This window comes from Periophthalmus magnuspinnatus, chromosome 18 (assembly GCF_009829125.3).
Source record: "Periophthalmus magnuspinnatus isolate fPerMag1 chromosome 18, fPerMag1.2.pri, whole genome shotgun sequence".
NCBI lineage: Eukaryota > Metazoa > Chordata > Actinopteri > Gobiiformes > Gobiidae > Periophthalmus > Periophthalmus magnuspinnatus.
Window position 1 is genome coordinate 20,005,496 of NC_047143.1, and position 18,060 is coordinate 20,023,555.

An 18,060-nucleotide genomic window follows, 5' to 3' on the forward strand; every position below is an offset into this window, starting at 1 on the left:
ATTGTCTTGGTTAGAGATAGTTTTAATAATAATAACACATTAAACTTATATACCGCTTTTTGGATACTAAAAAAATGCTTTATAAACAAACCAGATTCATGAATTCAGATGTTCCACAGTATAGCATTAAACATAACAAGCAGACCAAGTTACAGGTCAGATCTGTGGAGAGCTGGCCACTGAGTAACACTGCATGTTTTTCAGAAATCAGAAATCAGAATCACTTTTATTGATCCCCGAAGGGAAATTCTCTTAGTTACAAGATGCCACAACCACGGGATAGAATTTAAGAATAAGAATAAAAAGTCATTTAAATAAGAATAAAATTTGTGCAATAAGAATAAAGTGTCATGCAATAAGAATAAAGTGTCAGAGTTAAACAAAATAAATAAATAGATCATCTCACAAAATCACACACTATTTACATCTATGTACAAAGTGGAATATTGGAGTATTGAAGTGTTTGGTTAGAGAACGGAGTTTAACAGTTTGATGGCGACAGGCAGGAAAGATTTCCTGTGTCTCTCAGTGGAGCAGCGTGGCAGTAACAGTCTGTGGCTGAACGAGCTCTTCAGATTGGCCAGCACCCCGTGGAGGGGGTGGAGGGGAGAGTCCAGAATGGTCCTGACTTTGGTCAACATCCTCCTGTCCGACACAACAGTCAGAGAGTCCAGCTCCTCCCCCACAACATGACCAGCCTTCCTGATGATCTTATTAAGTCTATTTGTGTCCCTCACGCGCAGACTGCTGCCCCAGCAGACCACAGCGTACATGATGGCACTGGCCACCATAGACTCATAGAACATCCTGAGCATCGTCCTGCAGATGTCAAAGGACCTCAGCCTCCTCAGGAAATAGAGGCGGCTCTGGCCCTTCTTATAGACTGCGTCCACGTTTCTGCTCCAGTCCAGTTTATTGTCCAAGTACACTCCCAAGTACTTGTACTCCTCCACCATGTCCACACTGACCCCATGGATGGAGATGGGAGTCACAGCCGCTTTGGTCCTCCTCAGGTCCACCACCAGTTCTTTTGTCTTGGTCACGTTGAGTTAAAGGTGGTTCTTCTCACTCCACGTGACAAAGTTGTCCACAACAGTCCTATACTCCCTCTCGTCACCACCGCTGATGCATCCCACCACTGCAGAGTCATCAGAAAACTTCTGAAGGTGGCAAGTCTCACTGCAGTAGCTGAAGTCCGTGGTGTAGAGAGTGAAGAGGAAGGGAGAGAGGACTGTCCCTTGTGGAGCCCCGGTGTTGCTGACCACTCTGTCTGACACACAGCCCTGTAAACGTACATACTGTGGTCTTCCAGTGAGATAGTCCACAATCCAGGACACCAGGGAGTCCTCCACCTGCATCACCGCCAGCTTCTCAGCCAGCAGAGCCGGCCTGATGGTGTCAAAGGCACTGGAGAAGTCAAAAAACATGACCCTCACAGTGGCAGCCGGTGTGTCCAGGTGGGGGTAGACTCTGTGGAGTAGGGTCAAGATGGCGTCATCTACTCCGAGATGGGGCTGGTAGGCGAACTGGAGGGGGTCCTGCAGATGTTGGACCCTGGGCCTCAGCTGCTCCAAGACAAGTCGTTCCAGAGTCTTCATGATGTGGGAGGTCAGTGCCACAGGCCTATAGTCCTTGGGGTCGCTGGGGTGCGGCGTCTTCGGGACAGGGACGAGGCACGATGTCTTCCACAGCAGGGGGACTCTCTGAAGACTCAGGCTCAGGTTGAAGATCAGGTGCAGGACACCACTTAGCTGAGGGGCACAGTTCTTTAAGACCCTGGGACTCACTCCATCAGGCCCTGGAGCTTTGCCAGCCCTGAGTCTCAGCAGCTGTCTCTTCACCTGCTCTTCAGTGACAGTCAGTGTGGAGGTGTCAGGAGGGGGAGGGGTGGAGCTGTCGGAGGTGTGAGCAGAGTCTTCCCCTGGAGATGGACGGGGGAGGGGGGTGGGGGAGGCTACTGGCTGGAGATGGTAGTTGCCTGCCAGTTCAAAGCGATTAAAGAAGATGTTGAACTCATTGGCTAAGTTCACATCCCCCTCAACGCCTCTCCCTCTGGTCGGCTTGTGTCCTGTGATGGCTCTCATGCCGCTCCAGACTTCCCTGATGTTCTTCTGTCGGAGTCTCCCCTCCAGCTTCCTCCCATGTCTCTGTTTGGCCTTCCTCAGCTTCACCTTCAGTTCCTTCTGAGCAGACCGGGCCTCCTCCTTGTTGCCAGCTCTGTAGGCCCTCCTCTTCCTGATTAGTATGGTTTTAATGTCCTTGGTTATCCACGGCTTGTTGTTTGGATAACATTTCACAGTTCTTGCTGGGACTATTGAGTCCTCACAGAAGTATTCAAGGTATTTGTTATTGAAAAAGTTTAAATCTATATTGTGGAACATTACAGACATTAGGTGGCGTGTCCCCTATCAGAAAACTTACATAGTGCATCTTTAATTAGTTTTCCAGTAACATTGTGTCTTTGTTTTTGTTTTGATTTTGCTCACGTTTGACCTGCAGATTGAAGGACACTGAAAGATGGCCTTAAACTGCACTGGCCTTTTTAGAGGGTGATATTTTTAAAGAAAACATCTCATAATGCTTTAGTGGCAGTACTCATTCCCAGCTCTTCCTTTGGTTTGTCGTAGTGAATAGTGAATAGTGGAGTGATGTTGTAGACCGTAGTTTTATCTCTGTCCTCCAATAAAAAGAAAATGGCCTGTTTTAACCTTTTTCCTTTGAACCAACTGGGTCCAGTTTAAAATGTTGCTAAGCATTGCTCATGGTGTTTATTCAACTAGAGGCTTTTTAAAATGTCTCTTTTTACAAGTAGCTACGTTTCTAGTGTTTTATCTGAACTAGAAGAAATTAAGGTAATGTACAGACCATAACCAAACTTGCTTAGCTTAGCTTGAGTGTCTAACTTTAGTATGTAACTTTATGGATGTTCTATGGAAACAGGAAACCATACTTTGGAGCATTGTCCATAGAGTTACGTTTTATGCCATATTGTGTAATATAGCCAAAAGAACCACATTTCCATGACCAAATAAGAGTCAGGTTTGTGGAGATGCAAGCCTGCTCAGTTTACGGATGCATTTATTGCACTGAAAAACATAGTAAAACATGCAACCAAAATGAAAAAAAAAACCCATTATTTTACTTTAGATTATTCTTTGGCTAAAAAAGTTACACCAAGGTGTTTTAAATTTTAAACTCAACCCAAATTCAAATTTTACTTCAAACTACTTGCCTTTAAACTGGTCCCTCTTGGTTGACCTCCTCTTCTCTCACTCCTCAGAGTCTCAGTGTTTGGGGTTTCTGAGGCTGAACTGGCAGAGTGGTTAGCCTCAGCATCTCCTGGAGCCATTATAGACCCTGTGCTTACTGCCTCCTCCTCCTCAGTTGCAGCTTTAGTCACCTACATTAAACTTGACTCTCTAGTTTGTATCTACTGCTCAGTTTGATCTAAAATATCATCAATCAATTATATATATAGTATAGCTTGCTCCTTGAAATTGTATATAGTGTATTAGCATTTTTTACTCTAATGATGAATCTTCTGCAGTGATGTCCACACAATTTTCAAGATGATTCCTTTGTCTTTTGGCTTTGTTGAGATGTATCTTTTAACGCTACTTTGTTTTCTCTGCTTTAGTCACTTACCTTTCTCTAATGTTTACTTTGATGAACGATGCTTCCTGTTTTTGTTGAGTTTTTTTAAACAATTCTGTATTAATGTAATTCCAAATTTGCTCAGGCATAACAACATAAGCATCCTAATTATTCATCGCAATGAGTTTATAAGCACTTTTCAAAACTGCGCGGAGTTTTGCCGTCATGGTAACTCCAACAACTAGGATGCTTACTGAGCACTTTCTGATCACTGGACAATAAAATGCTTTCTGATTAGAAACAGACAGATATATTGTATAAGCAGTTCTTGAGGTTAAAATAAGTCCACTGTGTACTAACAAATTTGGTTAAAATGGGGAAAAAAAATCAGATACAGGCACAACTCTTTAATGCAGTTTTAATATTAAAACTACCAAACATACTAACAAAAACATGAAGCTATTTCATACAATCAAAACCACCTCTAAAATATTTTAAATTCCTGCCTTTATCCAATATTAACGTTGCAAATGTATTTCATTTTCCAGGCGGCTTCTTGGTATTATCACAAAAAAAGATATTCTTCGTCACATGGCTCAAATGTCAAACCAAGATCCAGAGTCCATCATGTTCAACTGATCCGATCTTTTCATGAAGACGATGAAGAGCAGGAGATTTTACTCTTGGACGGCTCAAACTCCTGACCTTTAGAGGACCTAGTTGTGTTTTTCGTGTGTTTTTAGCTCTGCGGACTGTCGATACCTTTCGTAACAGGGACCTCCGGTGGTTGCGAGAAGGAATGACAATGATAAAACAGGACTACTACGAAGTAAAAATATCATTGCCGCTGCTGACAGAGCTCACTGGAAGAAGAAGGCACTTTCTTTGTAAAACACACTTGGTTTTTTTTGCACCTGGGTCTTGCATGAATTCTGTCCACTCCTCCCAATTTACTGTACTGCAGAAATTAAGGGTGTTTCCCATTTCTTATAACTTACCTCCTTGATTCTTCTGCTTGTAAATGAATCCTGCCCATTAAGGAGAAAAGTCTGTATTAAACGCTATCTCGTGCATACATGGATGACGTTCTTTGTAATACTGATTTTACAAGTATTTGTCATTGTAGTCGTCTTATACTAACTATATGATTGAATTGGGATATTGCTGCTTCAAATATTTGGACAGTGTTATTTTTACTCCAAAGTAATCATGCAACTACTTTGAAATGCCCACTGTTAAATATAATTCTTGCTTCTATAAATTTGAAGTGGCACCACATTCATTCATTTGTTTTATAATATTATTTTAAAGGTTTTGGGCCTTGCAAACCCTTGATCTGTTCGGCAGTGTGGCAATAAAATTAAGATAAAATATAATAATTATTCATAAAAATTTGTATCCCCTCTCTTTAATCGACAGGATTGAAATCAGAGGAATCAAGAGTTTAGTTCAGATTTCGAGGAGATATTTTTTGAGAAATTGGACTCACCCAACTGATCCGCATTTGCACTCTCTGTGTGCCTCAACCACTTCCTGTCCTTGAAGTTCAACACCTGGCAGGGGTCATAGGTCACAATGAAACGCAGAAACAATGAAGCGATGAGAGACTGAGGAAACCCTCCAGGAACGAATCCCAAAATTTCATGAAAACAAATATCCGTCCAATGTGAGCCACTGTCACAAATGAGCTTTCAACCAATGTTTATTTCATTTATCTATTCAACAAAATGTTATTTATTTACTTGATTACTTGATTACTTGATTACTTGTAAATGTGTCTTCTGAATTTGACCCCTCATTCAATGCTACTAGGGTTAAACCAAGCGCCCAGTGACACATTTTTCAGATTTTGAGGCAGGATTTTGAATAGGCGGAGTTTTAGGTTGCAGTTTGTGGCCAGGTGTTCTTCCTGTCAAAACTGCGTCATGGCAAAAAAAATTTAGGCAACACTAAAGCAAATCAGTCACATGGTTATGTTTCATTCTTCCTGTGACTGATTATATATAACTTATCACTTCCCACACAAGGCAAGAAAACTGGATTACTAATTTGAGAGCTTATATTATATTAAGTTCGATCATGTTTTTTGTAATTCTGTAAACCTGAATGAATACTGGTCTAACATTTTATAACTGGAACTAAAGCTATTTTGTGACAGTGGCTCCAAATTGCAGATCTCATTGTTTACCTGTGAAATAATATAACAGTACATGTGTGAGAGCGAATTGTGTGTGGCTGGGTTAGCACTACATTCCAACCTGGTTTACTACAGGCAACCAAAAAAGGACACGACCCCACTGACCTTTTGACCTTTCAACCTTCGCCCTGGTCCTCATCATAGTTGCCTGACATAATTGGAACTGCTTTAACAAACTTGTGAGTGAAAGTGAAAAAGAAAATCACTATTTGGGATTTTGAAGTCTGGCTGTGTTATAATATAATTGTGGTTTTGATTATTCTTTGGACAAAAACTGATTTTTTTTTTTTTTGTCAAACCCAGTAATTCTTAAAGGTTTTGTACAAGTAGCATCACTGAAGATATTTAGCTTTTCAAGTGTAATCGTCAATGAACCAAGCTGGAACCAATTCAGGACTACAGTAGCACAAAACCTAGAAAAAAAACAGGACTTGACCAATTCTGAACCAGGACTAAACCAGGTCAAAACCAGGTCTGAAATGGGTCTAAAACAGGTTTAATCCAGGACAATATCAGGTCTAAACCAGGACTAAACAAGAATTAAATCTGCAAATAGTTTGTAGAGTACTACTAGAAGAGTTTGACAAGCACTGGTCTAACCTAAACCCAAATAAACAAATAAATAATGAATTAACATGGTATAAATATTGGCTTCCAATATTTTACCAAATTAAACTGTAGATTAATGTGTTGGTGTTTAGTCACTGCACATAAACATGGCAAATTATTTTAAACAAAACCAGCAAAAATACTACTACTACTACTACTACTACTACTACTACTACTACTACTACTACTACTACTACTACTACTACTACAACCACTACTACTGTTACAAATAATTGTGAAGCTTACTATTGTGCTTTTATTTCTTTCTAACAATAAAATGACCATCTTTGCTACCAGTTTTCATCACTTTATCATAACACATGCTCTCCTACTTTGAAAAGGCAAACTTTTTCTTTTTTACGAACAAAATAAAATGCCTAAGTTAAAACGTGAAGTCTTTTTGGGAGAGTGAATTTTGAGCCACGCTGAGCCAAATCCAATGTCAAACTTGAGCGTTCATTATGAAGGCGAGTGACTGTGATGTTTGTGTGAGAAGAAAAAGGAAAAAGTATCTGAGAATAACTGCGCACTACTACATGTTGCTGTCAATGTACATGGGAAAAACTGGAACTATCTTTTACAATTTTTGCTAAACTTGCTAATAAAATACACTCCATATGTCTGAATATAAAAAATGTTTGTCAGAATCCTAAAAAGGCAAAATTCTGGGGGTCAGTTTGCTGTTTAATTAAAATACCCACACTATGATATAAGATGTTTTTAATCAATATTAGTGTTCATTTAATAAATTTTTTTTTTATTGCAGATTCTGTACTTTTTATTCTTTAGACTTTGTTTGTCAAATTGTGTATTGCAAATATAGGTACTAAACTAAACTGTTCACTAAACTCTGAAATCAATGGGTAGGCAAATGACAAAGTAAAATTACAAGTACCACTATTTCTACTCCTTGCTTATGACTTTAATGGGATATTTCAAAATAACTTCTTATAAGCTACCAGTAGCTTTTATCCCTGAAGTAATTTCTCAAAGTGCTAATGATAAAATTGAAGGGAAAAGTGGCACCTTATTGCGTGTTTTGGCATTTGTGTAAAACCGTCGTGTTGCCTCATTCACATTTCTTATGAATCTCAGTGTTTTTTCCTTTTTTTTTAATTTATGGAAACTAGTGTCGATAAAGTTGTGCATTAAATATGAAGAATTTTATGTATGATTACTACATTGTTTGATTGTACATTTGAAAAACAAAAATATGTAAAGATTAAATTTTGTTTTAAATTAAAATGAAAAGATGAACTTGCACTAGTGGTCTTTGTCATTTCTAATAATATTACTCATACCATATTTATTAAGCATGTAAGAATAACGACTTGAAGCCGTTATATATATATCTAATATCTTTTTAGCAATTTAATTTTTTTACCATACACGTGATGCAGTTTAGGTTTACATTATTTGTGTATGTCATTTTTTTTAAATCATTTTTAGCTATAAAAGTTAACCCCAAAAATGCCAAGGGGTTATAAATATGAAATAATGAAATAGAACAAGTTGATGTTCCTTAAAATGTCTTAAAAGGCTAGAAATTGAATTCGGTCTACAAAATACAATAGTTGTATAGGTGAGTTGGTAGTTCATGGCATAATTCATAATTAGCAGTTAATTTTGATTATTATTGTTTAAAATCTATACAAATATGACTCATGACGTTGACCTTTTGTCCCAGATTGGTGCCGACAGTTTCATAAGCAAAGCTCATTGTGAACTGTCCCTTCAGTGTTTCCGTAGATTTGAGGTAAACTGAGAAGGTTTTGTTTGGAGATAATTAACATGTCCACTATGCACAGTAGTGTCTTCTTTCAGTCCATGTATCATTCATCAGCCTGAGAACAAAGAACCAGGTCAAGTTTTGTCCAGGTCTATCGGTCGATATGAAGAGCCATTTTAACCTAATTAACTGTTGTATAAAGTCATTTCTTCATCAAAAACCTACTTGGAGTTAAAAAAAAAAAGAAAAAAAAGATTGCTTCCACCTTTTGGTCTGGTGGTAATACTGGAAGTGTTCCTCTGTGTATTTAAAGGTATATTACAACTTTTTTGGTTTGGGAATGTCTGCCACCTGCAAACATGAGGTTGATTTGCCAGGAATATTCTGCAGTATGGCATTAAACATATCTATCTCAAATGTATTCACAATTATAGGTGTTTTCATTGCTAAAAAATAGACAAAAAACATGCATTCTTACAGTGAGTGGGGTCAACTCTATTGATCCAACTTGTTTGGGAGATTCTGCAGTTGAATGTCATACTTTGTAACATTACAGGGAACGCGATAACATCTCCATGGAGACAAGCAGGTGGCAGACCCTCCACCCCAAAAGCTACATTATGCAAAATTGACGTCGTTATAACATTGTTCCCTCATCAAAAACATGTCTGAAGAGGTTTTAGATGTCATTCATGCATGTTAGTAATTTAACAATCTCTCCCAGGCCCTATTCAAACTCTCCTTACAGTTAAGTGCAAGGTTTGTCCAACGCTCCACCCACAAGCCTACATCATCCATACTCTCAAACAACATTGCTTCATAAATATACAAAAGCATGATACAAAACGATACACTTCAGCTTTACAAACCTGATGCTATGTGCAGTAATTTTATTAGACGGATACACGCTGATTGTAATGTGATATTATATGTGATATTTGGCTCAGCTCCAAAACGAAAGTGAAACTTATAAAACATGTTAATATGTTGTTTTCGTCAAATTTAGCATTTTCAAAGCAATAAAAGTTAACATGCTGATCCACATGTTTTGTATTAGCAGTTAATGCCCCACAGAAGCAAAATACCCCCTCCTTAAAGTGGACAATCTCACATCAATACAACCATAAATAAAAGAATACTTTTATGGACAATTTGTAATACTATTCAAAAAATCTTCTGAATTATGAAAGAACCCACTCTCTTTCTGTACACAGCACTTTTTATTCACTACAAAAGAGGCATTTGAAGAGCACCGGTGAAAGCAGAAGTCTTTGTTGACTCTGAGCCAAACAAAGTAAAAAAAACTAGTCCTTTTCAGTCCAATACAAAGATGGCGACCATCTGAATTACATGCAAAAGTAATAGGAGGCCACTGTGGAAGTATTCAGGAAATATAACTTATAAATAATTTGCACACATTAGGAAAATAAAAGGCTGAAACTAAAACACACCACAAATGCTAATAATAATTATTATAATAATTATTATAATATAATACTTTTGCAAATTAAATGTAACTTCTATCCAAATTTTACCTGGATTATTTTTTCAAGGCTGTACAATCATGAAAATGCGAGGTTTTGAATCCTGCAAGTGTTTCTGCTGACTGTGAAATTACAATGAGGCTGGATAAGTGGGTGGTACAAATCTTGGTCTGAAATGACATTAGGACCAAAGATTTGAGGCAGACTTAATGTGAAAAAAAAAAATGTGCAAGTCATACATAATATTTTGACCACAGACAGGTAATTAGTGCTTATATAAATTTAAAAATAATAAAGATTTAGTTTGAAATATGAGCAGGAAGATGGTATATGGTTTGAGTGACAAATTGTGATGATTGGAAGATTTGGTCTAAGCATCTCTAATATTGAATCCATTTAAGATATATTTTATTATCACTTTAAGGATAATTTACTTTCGGAAATAAACTCATCCTTTACAAACCATGTGGTTAAACCAGTACGGTTCCTAGGGACCTTTCTAATTCAAAACAAACATGCACAATAAGTAAATTCCTCCAGCTGAGGCAGTTCTGTCTAGACTAGCTCAAGATCTGTAGGTAGGTCCCCGGGCACTGCACTGGTCAAATGTAGAGGACAAATTTGCAGGGACTATAAAGTGTTTTAAATATATTTATATTGTAGCGGCTATTTAAAATAAAATTATAATATGTTTTATAGTAAACCTCCATTAAACTTTTGAATTTTTTGAAATGTCTCTAAAGGAAACATAAGTGTGCATTTCGATTTCAGACCCGTGGTGCCCCTTCACCACTGGCTCAAGTGGTCAGAATATTACGCTAGACTGGTTTCTGCAGTTATCCTCGACAGTTAATGTTAAGACCTGTTACAATTCTTTGCTTATTACATTAGTTGAACAGCTGAAATGACCTTTTTTCAAATACATTTAAGGTGGAAAAGATCAAACTCAAATGTGATTTGACAGTGACGTTTTTTGTCTATAGTGAAATGCATAGGTTTAGACATGGCTCTCATAGAACACCTGAACTGGCTGAGGGGGTGGCCTCTCCTCTGCCTCTTCCTGCAGGAGGGGGGCAAGAGACGGAGTTTCGGGGTTAGCTGTGGTGGGTGGGGCTTGTGGTGACTCCTGTTCGACATTGCAGTACTCTCCTGTGACCAGTGGGGGGTGCACTGACACTTGTATGGCCATGTGCTGCGGCTGCTCATGCACAGAGGAATTATCCGAATCGGCTGCGGGGGATTCACTCCTTTCTCGCATACGTGATTCCCGTTCGTGCCGCTCTTGGAGGATACTAAATACGTCACGTGGTCCCATGGCGATTCTTCCTGCTGCGTGTCGCATCTCCTCCACCCCCACCACCTCCAAAATCTCCTCCATTAACGTACGGCAGTTCATAATTAGCGGCGGGAGTGGTATGCTACGTGCTAACTCTTCAATATATCGCGCAAACTCCATTGTCTTGAACTGCGTCACCTTGGCTAGCTCCAAAGTCTTCGCTGACGTGATTATCGGGATACGTTTGGCTATCTCAAATGCTTTCTGTAGCTTCTCAGCTCCCTCCGTGCGGAAGAATTCGTTGATGGCTTTTTCAGTTTTCTTCAAATGGCTGCTCATCATGCAAAGGCGTGTTACATTTAAAATCATGGTGATCGTAAAGGTGACCAGACAGACCACCATGTAGTACACGCCCATATCTCCGTTAGTGAATACCACGCGCAGGGTGACAGTGCAGTTGGAGGTCCCATGGACATTGGAGGCGACACATGTGTATTTACCCCGGTCTGAAAACTCGATATCTGAGATGTTCAAGACACCATTGTCTAGTAGCCACCACTTTCCACCTGAAAAATACAAGTGAAAACAACAAGAGGTTATTTTTGTATTTTATAAAAGAATGGTGGCATTTTAAAGTGCCTGTACCTGATTTCTAACCTATAGTTGAGCAAAATTAGCTCTGGCCCAGTACAGATATATTCTATAAGTAGCTTCTTCACGTAGAATTTAGACCACTGTGTACTGTCTCCTTCTAATTATAAAGCGGTTTATCATCCAAGAACCAGGAAGTGTGGTGTTAACATGGTAGTTGTTCTAGCCTTTGAAAGTTGTGAAAAGCGCTATTAAACTCATTGTGGTGAATAATTCGGATGCTCTGAATGCATAAAGGAAGTGAGGTATAACTTTAGACCACTGCAAATTATTTAAAATTAACTAGTTCCTTTTTATTAATTTTTTTGTACAGGTACAGCGCCTTTAACTTACCATTAGCTTCCCCCATTACCACAATAAATACTGTAATGTGAGAAATGGAGATTGTTAAATGCAAAACGGATAGCAGGTAGCATAATAAGTTCTTTTTGACACTTGGTGCACCTTTAAAAGCACTGCAGTATGTAACTTTTTGTTTTTAGTAATAATAAACATGCATGTAATTGAATAAATGCAAGATTGATAGATTAAATGCCACACTGTGGAACGTTCTAGACAAAGCATCAACATCTCCATGGAGACAAGTACGTGGCAGAACTTCCACCTGAAAAGTTACATTGTGTACATTCTTATAGTTTATCAAATTTAGTAAGTAATATGGTTTCATACTAAATGGAATTTCACAATCAGTACAAAATCTACACAAAAGTACCTACATTTGCTCAAAAATAACATTCAAAACGTATTCAAGGTTTTGTTCCAGGCAGACTGACTTGTTGACTGAGGAGACGAGAATGACTCAAACATGGACCTAAATGGGGCAGCACAATGGATGAACTAACTGTACAATCAATATTCTATTAGTGAGAGTTATAAGGTCGTACATCTCAGGGCAGAGCTGTCTTTTAGCTGGAAAATAATATACAAAAGCATTAAACGTATATACACATTCATGAAGACACATTACAGGCCTTTAAGCTCTTACATTGCATCCCTAACAACGAAATATTGATGTTTAATTAAAGTATGATTCATTTAGATATACCGACCACATGAAACATAAGACTGAGGTAAACAATATCTGAACTAATAGAATGAGCCCAGTGTGAGGTCCAGGAAACACCTCCCATCCGCCACCATTGCGTCCATTTGATGAGAGGAAATAACTGATAATACCCAGAGACACAGGGGACAGGTCATATAATACTTGGAACTTACAATACGTGGAACTTAACTGGGACTAAACCTGGATCTAAACCTGGATATAAACCTGGATTAGGACAGGACCAAGCAAAGTCTATGTCAGGACTAAACGAGGACCAATTCGAAACATTTTTACACAATGATATAAATGAGAGATTACAAGCTTTCCATGGTGAAGATATTTAAAACACAATGAACTGAAAATGATCTTGGATTATTGTCAATTGTAAAGATTTTACACACTTTTTGATATAAAGAAAGTCCTTAGTTGTTGGGCAATATTGGCACCTAAAATTAAACATGTTCCTGAATACCTGGAAGAATAACCACAACTGAATCTGATCAATGTAAACTCATTGTAACTTGGTGAGGACACACAGGGGACCCTTCCCCATTCAAAATATATAATATTTATCTATTTTTTTTACATTGACTTGCATAAATAATTCAAACAGAATGCAATATCAACAATGCATCAATATAAAAAATGTAATGTGCTCAGTTTAAAACATAAAAATTACTTTAGGATTTGTAACTAGTTAAACTAGAATAAGTTAAGCTCAAAGTCAACCTTTAAGAACAAACTGTCATAAACTGGGTTTAATAGGTTTAAAACAAAGACGAGTTTCAACAAGTTTCTCTCAAAAGGATCCTGCATTCCTCCCGAGACAAAGAAAGCCTTGGGAGTGAAAAGAAGGTTAAACAAATGCACGAATGACTGGCTTTAACTAGCCATTTATTTAGTACATTCTGGTACCAGATATCAATATCAGTTTGATATTAGGCACCAATATTTCTTCTAAGGTCATATAGACATCGGACCATTCTTTCCTAGTTTGTTGCTGTTGTGAGTAAACTGAATGCAAAGTTATTCTAATAACAAGCACTGTCTGGAGGTTGAAAGCCCATTAACTGAAATAATAGTAGTAGTAACAGAACAACTACTAGCAAATAAATATATGGCCAGCAATGCATATCTTTGAGTCAATTTTACGATTCCTTAACATTACTATGCTTTATTTTGTAAAGTGCATTTTTTTTCCTGCACTAAAACCTTTGAGAGATGTAAAACTTTAACTTGTAGTGGCACTGAACAGCGTCCAAAACCAACAAACATCTGACCTGTAAGAACTGGGTCAAGCAGATTTCAAGTCAGTAAATGTCACAAGTGCCTTTTTTACATTCGACGTATGGAGTAACTACATATCTCCCATAAACTTGTCCTTGAAGATATTAAAAAGTTAAGACCATTATAATTTTGTACCAATGTAGGGAGTGAATGCGTTTAAAAAAAAAATGTATATAGTTTCATATTGCTCAAATCCAGAATTTAGATAAAATAAAAGAATAATTGAATTAATGTTATTTTTTTATATTAATATTTCTTGACCAATGACCATGTTGTTATATATATATATATATATATATATATATCGCTTTTTAATTGATAATGACACTTTAACTTTAATCTTTGCAATGCAGATTATGCAATGACAAAAAGGCATTAAAGATATAAGTGGTACTGGTAATAACAGTGTGTAAAATATGGGAATTTATAATAAAGAGGTATTGTATATCTAAGCAAAAATAAACACAAAGTCTTGTCTTTACTGTTTAAAAGGTAGACCGTGTAACGTTTCTGTTGGAAATGTTAATGCTTTGCCTGGAATGTTGCAGTGCAGCATAAACTTCTTACTATCTTCCATCTATCCAACCAGGTGTTTTATTGCCAAAAAATACTTGGTTTGGTGGAGTGCCTTGCTTGTCTCCATGGAGATTGCTAAGTTTAATGCAATTTTATGGACCTCCTAGCCAAAACAGCAATATCGCTATGTAGAATACAAGCTTTCAGACCTTCCACCTAAAAACTTACATATTGCCCCTTTAACCCAGTGTTGTGGCTCATGTAATGCTATCTGTGTAAACTAACTCCAGGTTTAGTATGTCAGTGTTGTCTGTGTTTTGCCTTACCGTTATCTGTGTCCAGCCTCGCTCCATGGGAATTGAACCATCGCACATTGGGGAATGGCTCTCCAGTGAAATTACAATCAATCAGCACGCAGTTTCCCTCTCGGGCAATTATCTGGCTCACTTTGGTGTGCGCTGCTGGGACTAGCCCTTCATCTGTCCATGTACTAGCATTCTGAATGCCACTTTCAGTGCGATTTGTGTCCGAAATCAAGGCCGCTCTTGTTTGGGATGTCATACAGGACACCAACACCAAAAAGAGCAGGCAACTGACTCCCCCATAACGAATAGACCGGGACATTTTCTCCAGTTATCAGCTCTTCAGGCCAAAGAGAAGAGACTGTCATTGCCCCAAGGACGCCATTGACTCACTATCTCTTTACGAAGGAAGGCAGCTTGGTTAGGGACATCCAAGTTTGGTGCATGTCACTAGAAAAAACAGGGAAAAAAAGAGTGTTAATATAACAGAAAGAACAAATACAAGACTATAAAAATCACGGCACACAGCTAGTGATAACTTGCTGTGTAAATAGTCATAAAAAGATAACAAAGCAGTAAAATGTGGATTGTTAACTGTCCAATCACATGTCAATCCTGGATCAAGTTTGCCTACAGTGCAATTTATAGCTATTTGGTTGGTATACATTTTTAGGTCAGATGCCCTCCCAGAAGTAATCCTTTTTATGTATCCAAACTTGAGTATGCTTTCTGGGTGGATTCCAAACTCTAAAACATATTTTGATATTTTGATATTTAAATTTTGTTTTAAGTTTTGTTCCAGCCATTCTTCGTTTGCTCATAACATGCATTTCATATGGCATTCATATTTTTCCCAATATACACTAGCATTCTTGTTGAAGCAGTTCTTTTAAATGATATAATGTACAAAAGAAGAGCAGCTTGTAAAACTGCAGTGTACCATATAACGGTGCAAAGGGGGCGCCGTCTAATCTCTGGATCAACCAGTCCATTTCTTCGTTTACCAAAAGCATACACTAACCAAAATAAAGACAGACAATGTAACGTATCGGGTCGTAGTATTTAAGACCACAGATACTTATTTAAATGAAGGTGACAGGGTTTAAAATTGGCAAAAAATAAATAAAAATGGAGAGGGAATCGTCTAATATCCGGATGTAGGTTCTTTATGGCTAGACACGTCCACAGTTGTTTACAAACGGCTTAAATGTATTTTCCCCCTATATTTACGAAGACGATGGAATACTGCGAAATGTAAAAATAAATATCCACACGTATTTATAGCCGGTTTTGATCTTTTGATTTTTTGGGGGGGGGCATTGTGGAAAACAATAGATCTTACTCGGTAAATCTGCTCATGGGGGACAGTACTACTCGCAAGGTTACGCATAGCGACTCGACTGGATGCTAGCGGCTAATTCGTAGCTAAAATGTTGAAAGTCAGGCACTGTTTAGCGTTTAAATACTCACATGATGGTTCTTGGTCGTGTTTTTTCGGTGGCAAAGGAAGCTCCGGTGTTAAGGAAGGCTGTGGTTAGCTGTTTCTCCGCATCCTCGTCCTCCTCCCGCTGCTATGTAATGATAATGCGAGCAACAGCCAGTTTGTACTGCACAGAGCGGCGCGGGGAGGGAGCGGGGAGGGAGCGGGCAGAGACAGGAGCACAGCGAGAAGTGTGTCAAAGGTGCAACAGAGGAATCGCTTAGAAACGGTAAAGCTTCACTGTGGAGCTTTTCAAGTGAGTCTCTATCACCTGCTTGTCTTCATAGAGATGTGATTGCTTGCCTACAATGTTCCTCTGTATGGCATGAAACATTATCTGCCTGGCATTTACACATTACATATGTTTTGAATGCTAAAAAAAACAACATGGCGATAGATGCAGCTCCACCCACATTGAAAAAATGTATTAAACTTTCTTCTGAACATACTCGATCCACTAGGTCCTCTGTGAACCGAAATTGCATGGTTCCAAAAAAGATCCTCCTAGGCAGTCTGAAATTGTATGTAAATTTGAATAATTTTACTAGACATTTGTAAAAGGACATTTTAGATAATCAAATGTGTCCACAGCAGAATTTGCAATGTGCTGTATTAACTGTAAAAAAAATTGGTAAGGACTGTAGGAAACATACTGTATTGGACATGGGGACATTTATTGTATTTTACTGCTAATATCAATGATGAACTGTTGGTCTTATAATGTAATTGTAATGAAATGAAATGTGTATTTTAGTGTGTGTTCACCTGCCCAGTGACTGCTCATGGAAAGTAGCAGTAGCTAAATCTGGTACAATTAATCTCTTTTAAGATTAATTAATTTGTACATGGTCCCTGACAAATAAATAATAAAGAAAGAAAGATATGTTTAATGCAATAAGCTACAATTTAACATTTTAGGTAAAGCAATGACAAATGGATGGAGGCATGGAGGTGGCAGCCCCTCCACTGGAAAACTTACATTGTGCAACTTTAAGGTACAGTGTGTTGATATTTGTTAAATACTGTAACATATATATCAGTTTTGTTTTGGTTTAGGTCATATCAGAAATATTATCTCAGCAAATATCCTTACAACTCAGAATCATAATACCTTATCACTGTTTAAGGTAAGACATATCTTGTCTAAACAAAATAAAAAGAAAAAGACAGCATAGGCCTACCATTGTTGCTCCTTACTATAGCCTACTTTTTGTCCAAATCCTACTAGCTTATTATTTTAATTCTAAAAACATGATGAACTAAGGGTTAAATACATGCAAAGATCTGAGAAAACAGATTTTATTCCAATTTGAATAAATGAACATCAACAAATGTCATATGTGACATAAGTAACAAAAAATATACTGCAAAATAGCAAAGCAGTGAATTGAAATGTTAACAGATGTCAAATGTAAACAGAACAAAATAGTGTAAAACCTTAAATTGCACATTGACAATTTTGTATTCCTTCAACTTTTTAACAATCCAGCCAGAGCAATTAACCATCCAGGCCACTCTTTATGCCTATATAGTGAAAACAACCAGCCAATAGATGACGCAAGATTTTTACTCAGTGCTCTTCTTCTCACTAGGTTTGGGAGGCCATGTGTTGGTAATGGCACAGCACACCTTCACAATCTTGTCCAGAAGTGTTTCTTCTTCTCCCTCACTCTGGAGCAGCATGACAGGTGACACCTGTCCCGTTAAAAAAGTAAACCTTTGAATATTCAACACTGCTTTTTTCACTGCAAGTCTGGGGTTGGTAATCATCTTCACCATTCCTGGATATTTGGGTAAGGCTTTCACACATCTCCATCCTTCATTTTCTTCTAACTGAAAGGAGCAATCGGCCAGGACCAAATCACCAGGTAAAAGTGTTTCCAGAATCCC

At 37.9% G+C, this 18,060-nt stretch overlaps 2 protein-coding genes across 2 annotated transcripts in view; one reads left to right on the forward strand and one right to left on the reverse strand.

The window, feature by feature from the left end:
* Positions 1–7,657, forward strand: part of clcn3 (chloride channel 3) — a 37,358-nt gene extending 29,701 nt beyond the window's left edge. Inside the window, 1 exon segment of the mRNA XM_033983462.2 lies at positions 4,143–7,657. Within this exon segment, the coding sequence (XP_033839353.1) occupies positions 4,143–4,298 (156 nt within the window). The 3' untranslated portion in view covers positions 4,299–7,657.
* A 1,673-nt stretch (positions 7,658–9,330) lies between these two features.
* On the reverse strand, positions 9,331–16,303 carry mfap3l (microfibril associated protein 3 like). Its single transcript, XM_033983866.2, has 3 exons — positions 16,161–16,303; positions 14,715–15,140; positions 9,331–11,455 (listed from the first exon to the last, which is right to left on the reverse strand). Exons 2-3 carry the CDS (start codon positions 15,010–15,012, stop codon positions 10,611–10,613), a joined length of 1,143 nt encoding a protein of 380 aa, XP_033839757.1. The 5' UTR covers positions 15,013–15,140; positions 16,161–16,303; the 3' UTR covers positions 9,331–10,610.
* Positions 16,304–18,060: the final 1,757 nt, after the last annotated feature.

Coding starts and splice junctions, on each gene's coding strand:
- mfap3l (XM_033983866.2), bottom strand. CDS start 15,012: ATGTCCCGGTCTATTCGTTATGGGGGAGTCAGTTGCCTGCTCTTTTTG. Junction 11,456..14,714: donor GAGGCTGGACACAGATAACG/GTAAGGCAAAAC, acceptor TGTATTTTTCAG/GTGGAAAGTGGTGGCTACTA.